Source organism: Melanostigma gelatinosum, assembly GCF_949748355.1.
Source record: "Melanostigma gelatinosum genome assembly, chromosome: 5".
Classification (NCBI taxonomy): domain Eukaryota; kingdom Metazoa; phylum Chordata; class Actinopteri; order Perciformes; family Zoarcidae; genus Melanostigma; species Melanostigma gelatinosum.
The window spans coordinates 10,332,299-10,351,091 of NC_136638.1; the positions used below are offsets into that span (position 1 = coordinate 10,332,299).

General features: G+C 48.5%; 1 protein-coding gene across 1 annotated transcript in view; it reads right to left on the reverse strand.

The window, feature by feature from the left end:
* Window positions 1-18,793, reverse strand: part of tenm1 (teneurin transmembrane protein 1) — a gene marked incomplete at its 5' end in the record, with an annotated part of 163,195 nt that overhangs the window by 5,776 nt on the left and 138,626 nt on the right. Inside the window, 11 exons of the mRNA XM_079268409.1 lie at window positions 9-220; window positions 1,930-2,072; window positions 2,828-3,072; window positions 4,376-4,669; window positions 5,446-5,690; window positions 7,274-7,446; window positions 8,055-8,368; window positions 9,397-9,593; window positions 11,172-11,259; window positions 14,012-14,206; window positions 14,720-14,803. Of these exons, the coding sequence (XP_079124535.1) occupies window positions 9-220; window positions 1,930-2,072; window positions 2,828-3,072; window positions 4,376-4,669; window positions 5,446-5,690; window positions 7,274-7,446; window positions 8,055-8,368; window positions 9,397-9,593; window positions 11,172-11,259; window positions 14,012-14,206; window positions 14,720-14,803 (2,190 nt within the window). The remainder of the gene's footprint in view (window positions 1-8; window positions 221-1,929; window positions 2,073-2,827; window positions 3,073-4,375; window positions 4,670-5,445; window positions 5,691-7,273; window positions 7,447-8,054; window positions 8,369-9,396; window positions 9,594-11,171; window positions 11,260-14,011; window positions 14,207-14,719; window positions 14,804-18,793) is intronic.

Sequence of the window (18,793 nt, forward strand, 5' to 3'; positions counted from 1 at the left end):
CTGCCCACCTGGTTGAGGTCATAAAAGATGACGCTGAACTTGCCAAACTGCTCGACACGTCCCGACACGTCCACATATCGGTACAGATCAATGGGAAGAGGGGTCTCATTGATGACTGCCTGCATGCTGGTCACTCTGAAGTTGTTGTAGCTGTAGTCAAACCTGGCGTTGACAAAGCCTTCTTCGCTAAAGCGGAAGATTTGCCGACTCGTCAGGGGACCTACGCAGAGGAGCCAGAGCGATTCCGTGTGAGAAATTCACACATTAGGCAATGACACACATCAGCATGTGCGTCTACTGTACACACACACACACGGCCCTCACAGTTGGCCACCACGCTACCCGTAACAAAGCCTTCCGAATTAATTCAAATCAAGGACTAATTCAACATCATTAACACAGACACACGCAGTGCAATCCATTCCAACCTAACTATCCCCACACCTCTATGGCATTTCCAGTGGTGACCTTTAATATGGAGAGATAATGAAATCTAAAGACAATAGCCATGATGGACCAATGTGCTCCTTAATATCAGAACATCAACTTTAACAACACCATTCATCACCTCTGCTGCTGCTGGCTTCTACAGCTCATCCTCCATTTGGAAAGAGGCCTGCTAATGAAACAGCATTGTGGTGCTATTTGAGATGACTCTGATTGCAGTTAAAATGACTAAGTGTCTAGCTTTGGAGACTGCAGAGAGCTGGAACAGTATTACATCCTCCATTTTTATTTTCTGTGGAATGTTGATTCTAAACCTGCGCTAATGGGGGAACGGCAGAAGAGAGTGAGGTGGAGGTTTTACTGCAGCCCTAGGGAACTCGCAGTCTGTTCGTCTCGCTTCTCTAGCTGTCACTTCCCCAAGCTGTCATCTTTTCCTTCTCCTTTTCTTCCTCGCCTACCTCTCTATATCTCTGTCTCTACTTCTATTGGTCCCTACTTTTCCTTGTCTCCTCTCACGGGACAATTACCACTATCTCTCCTCTCGCCAAGGCTCCGTTTGTTCTGCTGGAATGAGATCAGTTAAAGGAAGGTGAGAGTCTATTCACAGTGAGGGCAAAGCGATAAACACACACACACACACACACACACACGGCTGTGCCGCGCAGATTAGTGACACCTGATCATGGCGAGCCAATCACGAAGCTGTGTGAAGTGAACCAGCAGCAGAGATGAGAGCGCTCTCAACGACCCCTGGAAAGACTCCGTAACTTGAGGGAATCGTTGAACCGTATCAACAATGAAGGCGTCCGAACATCGCTGCTGCCACAGCTAAAGGGGCCAATTGATGGTAACGCCATTACCGGGTAGTACTTCAATTTATGAAGCTCAATGTCTGTCTAACTAATTCTTCCGAATCTGAAGTGAAACAATTGTCACGTTATAATTGACGGCCTCGGGTAGGATTTCATGATTTCCTGTCCCACGCAGACTTGTACGAGCGGAATGTGAAAAGATGCAGGCTGGCAGCATAGTTATCCCACCCCATGTTAGCTTAAATTCACACACTAACTTTGATCAGGCAGCCCGGTTTGCGGAGGTGGGGGGGGGGGGGGGGGGGGGGGGGTGACAGCGCAGCTCAGAGCCCAGTGGGTGGTCTCGTTTTGAAAGCTGCGGTAGACCACAGTCTCTTCCACTCAGAACATGCTCTGCCCTATTCACACTTCAAACTGTGGCTGTGTCAGCCTCAGATGAAATAGCAGCACGGCTGACTCAAAGCCAGACTACGGAGTTTTACAAACAAATCTGACTCAAGATGCGTGATCGTGCAGTCTCGTCACAGGGCAGATGCTGTGAGTTGCGCTCACGAGACGTTTTTATGCTCGGACAGATCGCTTTAAATGATCCATTTAAAGATGACTCATTGCACATTGTAAATAGTGGAAATCGGTGGCAGTCCTGGCCGGAGTGCACGTGTATGCGTACCTGTCTGTCTGTAGCGTATGGAGCTTATGAAGCCATTATGGGTGAGATGAATGGTCTTGACAGTGCCAGAGGCCTCGTCGTAAGTGAAGGTCACCAGGGTGGAGTCATAAACCACCTCGAAGAGCCGTGCTGCTGGAGTGTACCTTGAAAAAAAACAAAAAAAACAAAGAGAAAGAAAAACTGGAAAATGAAGCGAGGAATTCATAGAATAGATGACAATTCACATGTAGAATAAAACTGTATTTCTTGTTTAAAAAAAAGTACGGTACAATATTTGAATATAAGTAAACATGCCATACGCCTCTTGAATAATACAAAGACCCCTAGAGCCACTGAGGGAGAAGTTGCATCATCCTTCAACATTTCATGGAAATCAAACCGGCTGCAGTGGCAGTTATGGCCTTTCAAATCTCCAAAATAGGGCCGTTTGTTATAGTGTCCCCATCGAGCCAACGAGTACTAAAAATGTTAAATGCCAAAACACTGCCCGAATCAGTCCCCCAACTTTCATCAACATCAGATCGGTGGTGTCTGACATCGTATGATGATAAAAAATGTGACCTTTAATCAGTCCCCCCCCATTAGTCCAATCAAGAGCCATTTGCAAGGACAGCTGGGTGTGTGGCACGCGTTGTGTCGGCCAGACTTAGGGCTGCGTAATAGGGCGTTTACATTTCTGAAATTAGCCTTTAATTATACTACCTTCATCAAGCCAATCAGTGTTATGTTATCGTATGGCTGGCTGACGATAGTGCCAAGATGCATAATGCCTCAAAGTTTCATCAAAATCAAACCGGCGGAGTCGCCAATGCCCCCCCTCCCCTTCCACACCGCACCGCCTCCTCAACTGAACCGTCAAAACCAACAGCCGGTAATATTTCTGTGACCTGTGTCATACCTGTAGATGACACTGCGTCCTGTTCCCAGGTACTGGGTCCTCAGCAGCCGCCCGTCCAGCGTGTAGTCCTGCATGAAGGAGGACTGGCTGTCCGGAGGAGTGTATATGTTCCTGTAGTAGCCAATGGAGAGGAGCGACTGCAGGGCGTGTTTCACCATGCTGGGCATCGTCACGGCGAGCAGGCGGTCCGTTTGGTCGTACTCGAAGACGTAGCGCCGCTGGCTGTGCAGGAGCAGCATAATGGACTGCGAGAACACAGACGGACGCAAGGCTGAGTTATAATAGTGGAGTGTTTCTTTCTCTGTCTGGTACATTTATTTTTTATTTCAATGCCATTGGGTGGAAACTTCAGAGACAACCTTGATTTCAGCTTGGGGGCCATTCGTTAATCAGTTAATCATTGAAGGCTTTTTAAAGACAGACAACTCTGTTGCTATTTTCATTCAGACTAGTTTATTTTACTGCACTTTGTCTATTTAAGTCGATTGATTTCTTCTAAATTCGACCAAATGTCAGCATTAGATCATGCCTCATTTCCATATTTAACATTAAATCTCAGAAAACTTCCAGTACAAAATGTGTTTGTCTCAATGTACGTAATGAACTGGGGCTGTTTCATTGTGATATCCATTCGTTACAATGTTCACCTGGAGCATCTCCCCTTGATTCTTGAACTAAACTGCAGTCCTGTCGATTTTTCAACAGTCTGAACTGTGGTAAAACAATATTATGTAAAAATACTTTTTTTTCTCTATTTAACTGTGAGGTATGATATTAATGCATCAATAATATATGCAGGTATTAACAATTTCAAGACGGTTCTGTAATAGAAGCCCATTTGCGCCGTCTTTTTCTCGGACCAAAAGCTGACATGAAATATATTTCAGGCTGAATATCTTTTCATTAAATAGTTCAATTCATCTTAAAGACGGGAATTATAGCTTCAGGTAGCACTCAGCTTTGTCACACATTTAAAGGAACTCTTTGCATGTTACATAACAAATGACACGTGTCGTGCAAAATTTCTAACCATTTTGCAAAGCAGTGTTGTCTGTAATAAAAAACCCTTTCAGGAAACCCCTGGTTTCTTTTCTTTGTGAAAATCAAGTTACAGAGCCTTGGAACTTGCTTGAGTCATGTAATTCATCACAATGAATACGTTGGCTGCTTCTACGGCTCTCAAAGCTATGGGGCCGTTGCTTAGTCCTTCAGCTATAAGTGCAGACTGATTTTAAAAAGTCTGCATAAGTGAACTCAGACATAATCTTCACTCTGCAAATTGATTCTCAAAGTCAAATAAAATGAATGGAACCAAGAGGCCGCCTCAAAGGAAGGAAAGATACATTCAATTTGTTGCTTTCATTTCACACGACAGAAGTGCTTTTCACACGCGTAGTATTAGTTTTACTTTCCACTGCAATCACCTTGAAGCACGGAACAAAGGAAGAGCAGATGTGTTAGCGTTCTGCAAACGGCAAAAGACAAAAGCCATCGAACAAATCTCAGCGTGAAACGGTCCGAAACTATCCACCGCCAATGAGCTCTTACTTTATCTGCGTAAGTGTAGCTCCAAATCTTGCCGTTGACCCAGGCTCTGGACACCACCCTGTCGTTCTCATACTCCAGCCGTTCAGACCAGTCTCCGCGGTGGATGGACGACAACAGTCCTCCACCCGAGTAGGTGATGTTTACCTCTGTGTATTTGCTGCTGGGGGACCAGACCACGGGCCGGCCCAGCGAGTCATACTGGATGTGAAGGGTGAACTTCCTGTGGTCATCGTAGATCTTCCCTACTCTGGTGCTCTGATCAAAGTCTATGGACAGCAGGTTCCTGTTGTGTGCCTGAAAGAAAATCATTAAACCATCAGGAACAACAAAATATAACAGGGTTTTTTTTCTTAATTTTACTGCTTTATAATCACAATCAATTTATAAATAAGGCCACAGACAAGCAAATATAAATGCATAAGTGGCATGTCGGGGACATGCAGATATTCCATTAGTTTGGATAAATTAATTGTGACATTTAGAACAAACTGGACCTGCATAATAACAATACATTGCCTTGTGAACAAGTGAAGAACGGAGGCCTGGGGACTGCTAATGAATCAGTACACATCAGATAAAATGTCCTTATGGAATATTCTGTTTGTGCGGTGTGTTTTCTGTGCCAAGGAGACAGAGAAGAGCACTTGCAGTCGGCGTGTGTTGATTTGTGGAAAGTACAGCTAACGGCTTCCGAGACAGTTGACATCCAACATCCAACATCCAACATGTTGTGGAACAACAAGCGGTACCGCGGCTCTATTGGCTCAAACACATGGAAGACTCGCTGGATAGATTGCACTGAGAAGTGACAAGTGTTTGTCATTTTTGATGAGAGTGTGTAAAAGGTGAGATTGCACAACTTTTGGTTAACGCAGCATACTTCAAGTGCGTGTGGTGGAATTTGACCTATTTACACAGGTTTCCACATCATTCCGCTGGTGTTTGGATGTTTCCTGGTTACCACAGTGGATTAATACATGCTGTCTTTGTTGTAGTAATGGAATGAGAGGACTGGAGTCTCTATATTATCTGAGTTAGCTGAAGAATAAGTAGGTGATTTAGTGCTTTACCCTGAGCCTGCGTTCGTAAGTGCTGTAGTTAGTCTTGCTCTGCTCCTTCCTCTGCCTCCACTCGATCAGGCTGGGGGCGTGGTCTCCAGGCAGGCTGATGTTACAGCGGCTGGCCGTGGGACTGACTCCTCCCCCGGCGCCTCCGGGGAGGAGGGGCTCCGTGATGAGTGACAGCTCCATCCCGCTCGCCAGCGACACAAGGAAGGACCCGTCGGCGCTAACTCTGTATAAACTCTGAGCGTGGTCTGGGCGTTCGATCGTATGGGTGGGTCACACACGCACAGAGATACACACACACACACACACACACACACACAAAACATAAACACAAAGGCGCACAAAACCACATATGCACACAAGGATGCAGCAACAGATGAAAAAAGTGTGAAAACAACATCAGTCATTGTCTCTGAAAAACAAGCGGAAAACGACATGAATGACTACATGAATGCAATAAATACAAGGCTGGCTCTTTGGATGGGTGTTTTGTTTTGAATCAATGGCAAACGTTTTCTCAACAACATTAGCGCCGCACTGTATCTGCTATTGTAGCTTCAGAAAAATGTAATCTATTCAAAAGGAGACCATGAGCAAGAAAGACGGAGAGTGAGAGAGAGAGAGAGAGCAATAACAAGAGGAAGAGAGAGAGAGAGACAAAGTAAGATGGGGTGATTGGCCCTGACAGTTTTTTCACACGTTGCAAAGGTTTCTCAGAAATTGTTCTTTCATTTCCACAGTGCTCTGAGTGAGATTTCACAAAGAATTGACATGTGCCAATAGCACTTTTTTTTAATGCCTCTGCCGTTTCCAAAACACAATTAATGAAATAAAAACTAAAAACAGCAAAAATCACCGTAAAACTATATTTTAACCATCAAATTTAATGCAGCCAATAAACTGGATAGTAACTTATATTCCCTCCACCACTATAAACCCCTTTCTGTACATATAGTTATTGTTGCCTCAGAGGCAGGAAGAGACACAGTGAGTTTGTGGTTGGTGGAAGTACAGGGACGAGGGGGGGGGGGGCACTCTCTAAAATAAGGGGTCATTTCAACTCTTCCCTGGCAGCTCTGTCATACTGTAGCACTTGCACACATGTCTGCGTGTGTGCAAGTGCATTCTGTGTGTGTTGGAGCAGCTTTTCTCTCCCTGCAGTTCTGTCATTGTGACAACTGCTGGAAAGCAATTAAAGGGATGACATGAGAGGAAACTGCTCCCATGAGCCTGCTTCTCCACTCCACTCTCATTTTCTCCCCATCTCATCTCTGCCCTCTCTTACGTTTTTTTCATTTTCTTCCGGTGGCCATTAATGCGTTTCACGAGTCAGTCGGATCAGCTTATTTTTTTGTAAATAAGAAAAAAAATGATATATGTATATATTATTTTTACTTCCTATTAGTGTGGTTGTGTGGCGAAGTCATATCGGATGTGAATTATTTATGCTGCAACTCTCCCGCGCACACATCCAGTGCAGCCGATGAAGAAGGAGAATAAAAAAAACGGCGTGTCTGACCTGACCAGGATAACAGCTACATTACTGCAGTTTGACAGTCATACATTTTTAAACATTACTGTGCCCTTACAGTCCGCCTTCCTCACACATCTGTGTCTGATGTCTATGGTCTAGTCCCCCCGCCCAGATGAGTCATAAACGGCCTTTCAGCATGTTTGTGGTAAGCTCGATGGGGGTAGATGCATTGTGGTGAGGCTATCATCTTCTTCTGCTTGAATACATGTTGACATTCACACCTGTGCCTCCATATTTCTCTGTTTTCCTACAGATGATGTTCCTACTGACATCTGAGGAGTGAAACAAACACTTCACCTTGTCTGAACGTGTAGATGGTGTCACTGGCAGACAGGTTGGTGCTGGTGACAAAGTTCTCTCGGGTGGACGCCTCGACCTCCACCCGAGACCAACGTTCAAGATTGCCGTGGAAACCGTTGACCTCACCCGTGGGGAGGGTGATGTTGGTCACGCGGCCCTCGCTGTTGTACCTCGGAGAGTAAACACAAAGACGATGAAGTACAAGCACAAACACACACACACAGATATCTGTCGCACTTGGACGGATCAACATGGCCGTGCGCACACACAAGCCAATAAGCACACACATATACTCACTATCACTCCGCTTCTCCCGTCATTCACACGCATCGGCACAGAGTACCGGTAACTGTCAGCTGTGATTTATATGCGTAATTATCCAGCTGTGGAATTTGAGACAGAGGCTCGGTCGGCAGTGAGTAATTCAGACGGATGTGTTTTGGTGTGTACTATATGCGAGTTACCAAACATGCGTGTGATCAAAGGGTGGCACAGACGTCCTTCAGATCATCAGCCACTGAAGCAAAGTTTAAACTGGAAGGAAAGTCTCCCTCGACTTAGCACAGTGATGGCCAACCACCAGATGGCACTCACATTTCACACAGCAGACATAAGCTCTGACTCACATTAAAACACATCCACATGCATGCAATCCCAAGTCCACACACACACACACACACACACTGAGAGTCAAGCAAGCAACCATGAACAAAAGAAAACGTGAACGAGAGAAGTAAAAAAAGAGAAGAATAGACAGAGAGAGGGGAAGATAACTTACTCATAAACAGTGGTCCAACTGTTCTCATCACTCTTGGTTGCAAGGAGACCTGTGTTGCCATGGTAAGTGATGTGGGCGATGTCATGGCCTTGGGCTGACACCTTCCTCAGCGTTCCGCTGTTGCTAAGAGACAGCCAGTACACCTGTCCACCAGGTAGGGCCAGCCAGAGAGGCACTCCGCGAGCGTCCCTCCTCACCTGCAGCCCGTGGCCGTCGCGACACGTCAGTCTGGACAGCTGGCCGTCCGAGACGTAGGAGAAGTTGTACAGGTAGTGGCCGGTGATCAGGTGTTTGGTGTGCATGTGGGAGCCGTTCTGTCGTGGGAACGACGAGATGAGACAGTTATTCATAAATCCATGAATACGATTGATTGCTATCTTCTCAGTTCTTAGAAACTGCTAGCTACTGTAGTTTCATACTGGTCATGCACTAAGTGGACATAACTATTTGTGAACATGAGCTATTCTCTCTAAAAGCCAGAAACCAGAGAAGTACGTCTCAAACTTGTGATGTCATCAGGTATAAAGTCTGGAGCTGCTGCATAGACAGTGAATGGGAGATGAATGATCTTTACTCTATTGCAGTCTCAGTTCTGAACGGGAGAACGTACCCCTGGGTGCTCTCAGGGTAACCTATAACACATCTTACCCATTTCATCGTCCGTGGAGCAGTTCCAGACGTCATACTTGATGACATCACAACTTTGAGTTTTAGCACTCTGTATGAACAGCATCACAAGGCGTCCAAAAATACCTTTCATAGGGGTAAACATCATATCAAACTTAACTGCTCAACTTTGTAAACTTTTATTGCCTCAGCCAAGGAGGTTATGTCTTCGGTTCGGTTTGTTTGTGTTTGTCAGCAGGATCATGGAAAAAAACACTACTGCAAGATTTTCATGAAACTTGGTGGAGGGGTGAAGCATGGGCCAAGGAAGAATACATTACATTTAAGAGCGGATCGGAATCACAGCCAAGGTACACGATATATTTATCACTGTCATTAACATTGAAAGACAGGGCATGGACTTGATGGAGGTCTGCACTCTCCAAGTGCCCTTCTAATTTATATATGTATTCATGGCAAAATATGTGTGTCAGAGTGAGTTCAGAACGATAAGCTAACCGAGCTCATTCTCCATTCAATATTCAGAGCATTAATATAGCAAACAACTACCGATATATAAAGATATAGGGGAGTAATGTCTCCCTGAGATGGTGTTCATACAAAGGTTTTATCCTCATGCTGACCGTAACTGAGAAATCTTACTCAAGTATCCAGACATTGATATGTAAAATACCCAGAATCTATAGACTATTGATAGCTCAGGCATTGTGTGTACCTGGCTGAAGAGATAAAGCTCCTGGTCCAGTGGGGAACTGATCTCCACCAGTCCAACTGGGCTGGGCTGAGGCTGGTTGGGGCTGACCGCTCTGATCCGGATGTTGCCCAGATCAGCAATATACAGGGTGCCGTTGGGGGCCACGGCCAGCGAGGAGGGGGCTTTGAGACGAGCGTCACGGGCGTAGCCTCCGTCTCCTGATAAGAGAAACAAAGAGACGCTGTTTGGGTGAGGACAAACTCCTTATCGACAGAATAGCATGAGCGCAGGCCCCCATAGACACGAACACACTGAGCAATTCAAATCATTCTTCAGAGACCAAGAGACGACAAACCACCGTTGCAAAATATGAAGATCCCATGGTTAAGCGTTTATCAGTTGAACTCAGGACTTGGATTTGTTATGATGCTGCAGGTTCCCAATGGAGTCGATACGACCGCCTTGATAGTGACCTCAGCCTATCAGACGGTGGTAGTGGGCAACTGAACCCATTCAGATGTCTTTGGTAGCACAGCAGGATTACAGCCCGGGTGAGGCCCCTTTAGATGGTGTCAGCAGTAGGCCTCTGCAGGCAGCAGGGTGACATTTTATCTCTTGACAGCATGCACATGTGCATGTGTTTGTGTGTGTGTGTTTGTGCGTTCATATCTTCTTGTATTGTGCGGGTGTGTGCTCAGACGTGTGCGGATGTTCAAAGACACTGTGTGACTGTCTGCGGTGAAGGGATGGAAACGGAAAGCCTCTGAAGAGAGTAATCATCTGTTAACAGCAAGACATGATTGAAAATATGCAAAGTACAACCCACGGAATAGGGATGGTTACAACCCATTGACTTGTGGCATGGGAGAGGCACTTCCCTCCATTTTGAATAGAAAAGAGGCAGATTTTTTTACAAGTAGAATTAAATGATAAAATCACATCCTCTGACACTTACAATGGAAGCATGGCCGAACTGTCAAAAGAACACCGGCTTATTTGTTTGGCCCTTTCCTTTTTTCATTTATTACAGTTCAGGTGCCCCTCCATGATACACCAACCAGTTCAAACCGTCAGCAGCTAGACGGGAGCTTTTTCTTTCAGCGGCTGCAATTTGAATGAATTTGAAAGGTTTCTCTCAGGCTGGTTCCTGCTGATATTTAGCTGGAGGTTTTTTTTGCGAAGGAGGAGTCTCCTCATGAACACAAATACACACCAGACCCCCTACACACACACACACACACACACACACACACACTCTGTATACCCAACACGCATACATTCACAAATTCAAATTACCTTCGCTCACTTTTTCCATTGTGGCATTGTAGATCGTCATTTCTTTCCCGTATATTGTCGTCATTTACACAAAACATCATTATCAAAGTCAAAACAGATATTAAGTTACCATCTGGAATAAATAATTTAGACACATTCAAGTAGAGAAGAAAACTGTGGAGGAGACAGACGAGAGAGGAAAAAGTTGCTCTCAAGCTCTGCTGATAAAATCATTGGCCGGCAGGGACACACAGGCAGCGAGATTTAATCACTCAATATCAAGACACACTGACTCTTTCAATTCATTTAAGTTATGTCAAAGCTTTCAAAGTGTTCTGGTTTCGTTTCCCTCCTTATACATCTGAAGCAGGCCAAGTATGATATCATCTGATAAGATGTTTAAGTGCAGTTACATGTTGTTTTTAGTGCTGTAATCCTATTAGACATAATCTAATACTTTCACATTTTTGAATCCTGCAGTCGCATAGTGTGTGTGTGTGTGTGTGCGTCTGATGACCCACCGGAGAAGCAGTCACAGTTGGGGTCTATCTTGCAGTCACAGTCCGTGGGGGCTCCAGAGATAACCGATATCTCCCCATTGGTTGACACCTGTGAAGTGTTCAAAAACGTCACACACGGCTACAAAATGCTACGGGAGATTATTGTTCAAAAGAACACAACGTTCAATCATTTTTGTTTCTGTCTAATCTCTCCGACAAACAAGATAATGATGGCATTACATGAAAAAAAAAAAAAAAAGCTGGGGAATACAGATTAATGATATGAAAATGACGGTGAATTTGGATGCATTTATCTGCTGGTGCGTCAACCAAACAACCGACGATGATATCTGAGGTGATTTTTCCTTTTTTTTGTAAAACCAAAAGAATTATGAATCTTCAGGGGGTAAATGGGGCTTTGTTGACAGATTGACGAATGTTTTACAACTTGAAATCCATCTCTCCAAACAAATTAAACTGGTTGTCCTGATGGAGACCGCTATAAATGAGGGTGAAAACTGCTACACCAACAGTTTGATTTTGATGCATCTTGGAGGAGGGGTAATGTTTTTTTAACTGGTCCAAGGAGAACATGCACAATTATTTGGCTTATTCGCTTTTTTTGCGGACAGAGACCTCTAAAGCTCAGTAATTAACACGTAATGTCCTGTGTATTTAACCCTCATCCGAGCAGCATGTTTAAAAGGTCCGGTGTGTAGCATGTCTGGGATCTATTAGAACAAATGGAATGGAACATTTTTTCATTGGTGTGTAATCACCTGAAACTAAGAACTGTTTTCGTTATCTTAGAACGAGCCCTTTATCTCTACAGAGGGAGCCGGGACTCTTTCATGGTGTCGGCCATATTGGACCGCCATGTCTCTCCAATAGCCCAGAAAGGACAAAACAAACACGGGCTCAAGAGAGAGTTTTTACGTCACCAGAAGTTCTTTACCCGCTTGGGAGCTGCGGTAACGTGAGTCGCAAGACAAAAATAGGCAAAACAGAGATGCAGCAGACTCGGATTTTCTGATGTGTTCTGTCTGTTCATTGACTAAGTCGTGAACATGTGGAACGATAGAATAAACCCCCTGTCAGATATGACAAAAATACCTCTGGGGTCTGCTGGGACCCCAGTTCAAACCGTCAGTTCAAAGAAGGACCTTCCAGAGGTGGACCTTCCAGGACCTTCCAGCAGGAGGACCTTCCAGAGGTGGCGAAATATAAAAATAATTGCTTTTGATATAAAAAATAATGACCAGCTTTTTCGGAGACACGGACGTGAATTTAAAAGTCTTGTGACTCGTAACGGATAAAAAAATGCTTTAACTTGAAAAATATGGCCGCTTCACAGAAGTCAAGTTCTTACAATTTTCACTTAATTGAAAACAAGCTAGCGCAGCCTCCACTGAGCTAATTTGGGATGGAATGATTGTGATTTGAACGCACCTCAAAGCTCCAATATTATGCATATTCAACAACAAAATCAAATGAAACACATATTGGTTACGGATGTCGGGTCCTTGATATTATGGCCAAATGTTTTGTGTGTGTGTGTGGCAGAATCAACGTGATTGGACCATCAGAGCAGACCAACAGCAGTGCCAAAGCATTGCCTTAATACTTGTTGAAGCCAAGGCACGTTCACAGTCAATAGGGCTTAATGCACTGAACAAAAAAAGCAAGACTTGCTGACTGAACGGTAAAAGATGCAGCTTTTGTCAGTCATTTAAGATGAAATGTAGCGGTTAATTTGCATGTCATTTTTCCATCAGCCGAAAACATACCGTCAGCCTGTACCTGTACGCAGCTAGTTTGTCTTACAAGTGACACAGACTTCTGTATCTCATTTAGTTTCCCCTGCATCAAACTGTATCTGCATCAGCCTGTCAGGTTCTTGAAGGTGTTGATTGCCCTTCAGAACCGCTGAGAAAAAAACGCAACCCATCATCATTAGTTTTGTTTCACGGCTCATCGTCATAAAACGGCTTCAATCACTCTCTAAACGAGAACTTCTACTTGCTGCTGAGAGTGCGTGTAGGAACCTTCATAAATAACCCTCAAGTCCTATTTTGAGATTTCATTATTTTATTTAGTTCTAGTTTGACTTTCTGTGAGAATGATCCTGAGCCGCGTGGTGAATATGGGCCCGGATATACGCTGCATAAAATAAGAGTAACAAATACAGCAAAAAAAAAAAAAAAAAGACATCAAAAAGACTTGACTGCCCGATCTAACATGGCTGGCCAGACTCCATCAAAAAGGCATCTGAGGTTCTTTATGTTCCTGTCTGCCTCCACATGGACTCAGCGTGGTGCTGCTGACCACGAGGGGACTATTGATTGAGTCCAGCAGGCCATTTCTTTGTGTTGCCGGTGCTCAAATGGGGCTGCGATTGCACGCTGCTTGTTAATGGAGCTAATGGAGAAAAAAATATTTTTTTGTTGGACACCTGTGCAGAATTTAGTAGGGAGTGTTTAGTAACAAATGGTGTAACAAAATATCAACACTCTGGATAAGTACATCTACTGAAACTTGATTTCAAACGATGGGTAATAACACTTCAACATGAGGACAGTAGTGTCTTTGAAAGTTCCTCATGCGAAAGTGTTTTCTAACCATTTGTGAAAATCGGAACCTGATGGATGGTATCAGTCACTGACATTACATCCATCATTGGTAGCTGCCCTTCAAAAGCCCAATCGGAGCATCTCCAGCTAAAAATAAGCTGAAAGTAACTACGCATGGTGTTTTTACGCATGGTGTTTTTACGCATGGTGTTTTTACGCATGGTGTTTTTACGCATGGTGTTTTTACGCATGGTGTTTTTACGCATGGTGTTTTTTTAGCGACAGAATGACCTGCTGGATGCGGTTGATGCGCCTCTCGTCAGTCTCGGCGATGAACAGCGTGCCCAGGTGGGACAGGGCGATGGCCTTGGCGGCCTCCAGGGTGGTGCGCACTGCCGCCCATCTCACCAGGTGGTGGTCGATACCTGGGACCTGGCAGTGGATGGGGCGGCCCGCCACGATGCGCACCTGAAGATTTTCTGATACCTGATAAAAAAACAAAAAATAATCAAATATAAGCTCCGTAAAAGAGTCCAGTAATTCGTTATGGTAAGTGGAATCAGCTACATGATGTCTTTTGCTGATCCACTGCATTCAAAATCACATGATCTCAGCCTGCGTCATCTCACGACTCACTAAGTTTTCACAAGATACACACTTCATTACGTTTTCAGTTATGGAAGTTTTAATGTGATACGCAAAACCAGAGGCACAATCTCTAAAAACAACTTCTGCACGGAGTGTTTATTGCATGATTTAATTAAAGGTGCTATTTTCCTTTATTTTCTCAGCCTCACTCGCTCTCAATGCACCTTAAGTGACAGCACTGCAAATTGTGTGAAATATAACTCTTTATTCCTCGGCTATGCATCGTGCCGTTGTCTTTTCAGAAAATAAACAAAACCCTTGAATAGGAGACAGGTTAGAAGTTAATTCACTGGATTTGTGTGTGTGTGTGTGTGTGTGTGTGCGTGCGTGTGTTCAGGACTGTTTCTCTACCTGTAGGACAATGTTGTTGTCCAGGATGTAGAGGGAGTTGTCCAGCGGGTTAATGGCGAGGTCTGTAGGCCACTCCAGGCGCACCTGAGAAATGACACAGGCCACACATACAATGAAATTAGAACAGGAGAAGAAGAAAACCGTATTGGCTATCGCCACACAAGACTCAGTTGCAGGTGATTCAAATAATAGCTCCTTAATAACACAGCATTAGGCCTCCTGACCCTCCCCGCTCATGCAAAGGTCAGCGGCGGGCAGGGAGCCTTCCCCGTGTTTATTCAAGACTCGCCTCGGCACCGTCGCAAATGTCAGCCAATAACCGTGATCGGCGCGAGCTCAAATAGCACACCCTGCCCGCCGGCGGGGGTCAAAGACAGACAAACCCACACTAGCGCTCGGCCAGCCGCGCCGCCGTCTATCTCACAAACACACACAAACACTCAAACTGTGAGCTGTGGAGACGAGGCGGCGCGTCTGAGGGATCAGTGAGGTGATTGATGACTCCCGAGGATGGATTGGTAAATAAATGGATCATGTTAAATTGCCACTGACATGTCCAATTACAGGCACTGTCAAATGAGAGAGAAAAGGGTTCACTCTGAAATCCCATTCTAAGGAGGTAGAGAGAGATTCATCAAGCAGCACTCACTCTGTCCTTAGCCGGAGAAGACACGCATCATATCTCTCCCACTCGTGATATTGAACTTTGCAGTGATGGCAGGCCATCACTTTTTACAAGTTTAGTTGAGCTGGTTCTGCTCAATTATAGTCAAACTGAATCTAAAATAATAAAAAAAGGACGATATACTTGTCACGGGAGTTCACAGATAGGACCCAAACGCAAGACCACAGGAGACAGAAGTGAATGTTAAACAGGTTTTATTTATAGACAGGTGGGTGCAGGTGTGGAGCCCGTGGTCCGACACCCGAGTGGCAGATCGACAGTGTGATGTCCCGTGGCTCGACACTGGAGAGTTGACAGATCGATGGTGTGAGTCCCGTGGCTCGACACTGGAGGGCTGGTGAGTTGGCGGCGTGAAGTCCCGTGGCTCGATACTGGAGTCGACAGAGTGTAATCCGTAGACCACAACGAGAGCAGAGCGGCGGAGCGCATCCACAAACACAAGGAGGGCAGAGCCGTGGAGTGTAATCCACAGGGTTTCAGCGGGTTGAAGACGGTACGACCTGACACTCCCAGACTGCAGGGCCAGAGCTTATATAGTGGCAGGATACTCATTAAGGGGCCCTGAGTCTGGTGTGTCAGGCTGCAGGAGGTGATCAGCTTGAGTGTCCTCAGCCGTGCATGATTAAGGGTGCGGCCATGGGAGGTGTCTGGAGGCAGAGGACAAACACAGAGCACATGGCACACAATAACAGACAGGGGAATCCTGGATCCTGACAGTACCCCCCCCTTAAGGCACGGATTCCAGACGTAACACAAGACCCAACACAGGGCGGGCGGAGGGGGTCCGGAGGAGGGATGTCCCCACAGCTATAAGGCCGACTAGGGTGGGCGGCGGGGGTCCGGAGGAGGGGTGACAGGATCTGACCCGCCACGGGGCCGCCGAAGAGCGTCGGCCCCCGGTGCTCCGGCGGACGGCCGGGAGGGTAGAAGGGCTCCGGACACGGGTGCTCCGGCGGACGGCCGGGAGGGCAGAAGGGCTCCGGCCACGGGTGCTCCGGCGGACGGCCGGGCGGGCGGAAGGGCTCCGGACACTGGTGCTCCGGCGGACGGCCGGGCGGGCGGAAGGGCTCCGGACACTGGTGCTCCGGCGGACGGCCGGGCGGGCGGAAGGGCTCCGGACACGGGTGCTCCGGCGGACGGCCGGGCGGGCGGAAGGGCTCTGGAGAGTAGGATGCTGGTGCCGCAGTGGCAGGTACTGGAGGTCTCTGCTGCTCCGCGACGGCAGCGGGCACTGGAGGTCGCTGCTGCTCAGAGACGGCAGCGGGCACTGGAGGTCGCTGCTGCTCAGAGACGGCAGCGGGCACTGGAGGTCGCTGCCGCTCAGAGACGGCAACTGGAGGTCGTTGCGCCTCTGGGACGGCGGCCGGGTGTGGGAGAGGCTGCGGCACGGAGGCGGCGACAGGAACTGGAGCGGACTGCAGCGCTGAGGCGGCAGGAACTGGAGCGGGCTGCGGCGCTGAGGCGGCAGGAACTGAAGCGGGCTGCGGCGTAGAGGCGGCAGCGGCAGGAACTGGCGTAGAGGTGGCAGCGGCAGGAACTGGAGCTGGCGCTGCGGCGGCAGGAACTGGAGCTGGCGCTGCGGCGGCAGGAACTGGCGTAGAGGCGGCCGCGGCAGGAACTGGAGCTGGCGCTGCGGCGGGAACTGGGACTGCGGCGGCAGGAACTGGAGCTGCGGCGGCAGGAACTGGAGCTGCGGCGGTAGGAACTGGAGCTGCGGCGGCAGGAACTGGAGCTGGCTCTTCGGCGGCAGGAACTGGAGCTGCGGCGGCAGGAACTGGCGCTGGCCCTGCGGCGGCAGGAACTGGAGCTGCGGCGGCAGGAACTGGAGCTGCGGCGGCAGGAACTGGAGCTGCGGCGGCAGGAACTGGAGCTGGCCCTGCGGCGGCAGGAACTGGAGCTGGCCCTGCGGTCGCGAGGTCCGGGGATAGCTGCGGCTCCGAGACCACAGCTGGGACTGGAGGTCGCTGCTGCTCCGGGACGGCAGCGGCAGGAACTGGAGGTTGCTGCTGCTCCGGGATGACAGCGGCGGGAACTGGAGGTCGCTGCTGCTCCGGGACGGCAGCGGCGGGAACTGGCGGTCGCTGCTCTGGGATGGCAGCGGCGGGAACTGGCGGTCGCTGCTCTGGGATGGCAGCGGCGGGAGCTGGAGGTCGCTGCTGATCTGGGACGGCAGCGGCGGGAACTGGAGGTCGCTGCTGCTCCGGGATGACAGCGGCGGGAACTGGAGGTCGCTGCTGCTCCGGGATGACAGCGGCGGGAACTGGAGGTCGCTGCTGCTCCGGGACGGCAGCGGCGGGAACTGGCGGTCGCTGCTCTGGGCCGGCAGCGGCGGGAACTGGCGGTCGCTGCTGCTCCGGGACGGCAGCGGCGGGAACTGGCGGTCGCTGCTCTGGGACGGCAGCGGCGGGAGCTGGAGGTCGCTGCTGCACTGCGACGGCAGCGGCGGGACCTGGAGGTCGCCACGGTATGGAGACAGCGGCGGCCGGGACTGGAGGTCGCCGCGGTACGGAGACGGCGGCGGCCGGGACTGGAGGTCGCCGCGGTACGGAGACGGCGGCGGCGGTAGGAACCGGAGCTAGCTGCGGCGAAGAGGTGACAGGAACAGGAGCCGGCTGCAATGCAGTCTGACTACGGGGAGCCGGAGTCGACCGGGCCACTGAGTGTTCCGCTACCCTTGCATGGCTCAGTCTCCGGCTGAGAAGGCGCTTGACCCTATACTCAGAGTTCCCCAGAGGGTCAAAAACTCTCAGCAGAGCAGTCACAAAGTCCACATACCCCACAGTATTAGGCTGGTCGCTGCTCACTGTGTACATGGCCCAGTCCAAAGCCCTTCCCCGCAGTAAGCAGACCACGTAAGACACCTTGGACCTGTCTGAGGCGAAAGTCAGGGGCTGTCGGTCAAACACCCGTTGGCATAGCAACAGGAAGCCTTGACACTTCCCCAGTGTTCCATCATAGGGACTCGGAGCCGGCACGGGGGATTCCCAGACCGGCGGAGCGAGGACAGGCGGGAATAGTGCGGGTGCTGGAACTGGTGGAGACTTGACTGTCCCGGCTAGTTCCTGCCCGCACCAGCCAACCCGAGAAACCTCCGCAGCGAAACGTCTCATCTTCGCCAGGGAACGTCTCGTCTCCTCCAGCAGCCTGGTAGTGCTGTACAGCGCAGCTGCTCCTGTGGTTGCTGGGTCGCCCTCAGAGACCTCAGCTTCCATGGATTGCAGGGCTTGACGCATCTCCATGAGCCTCTGCTGGTGTGCCTCCAGCTGCGTGCTATATCCGGCCAGCGTAGCTGCTCCTGTGGTTGCTGGGTCCATTATGGTCAGGTCGTTCTGTCACGGGAGTTCACAGATAGGACCCAAACGCAAGACCACAGGAGACAGAAGTGAATG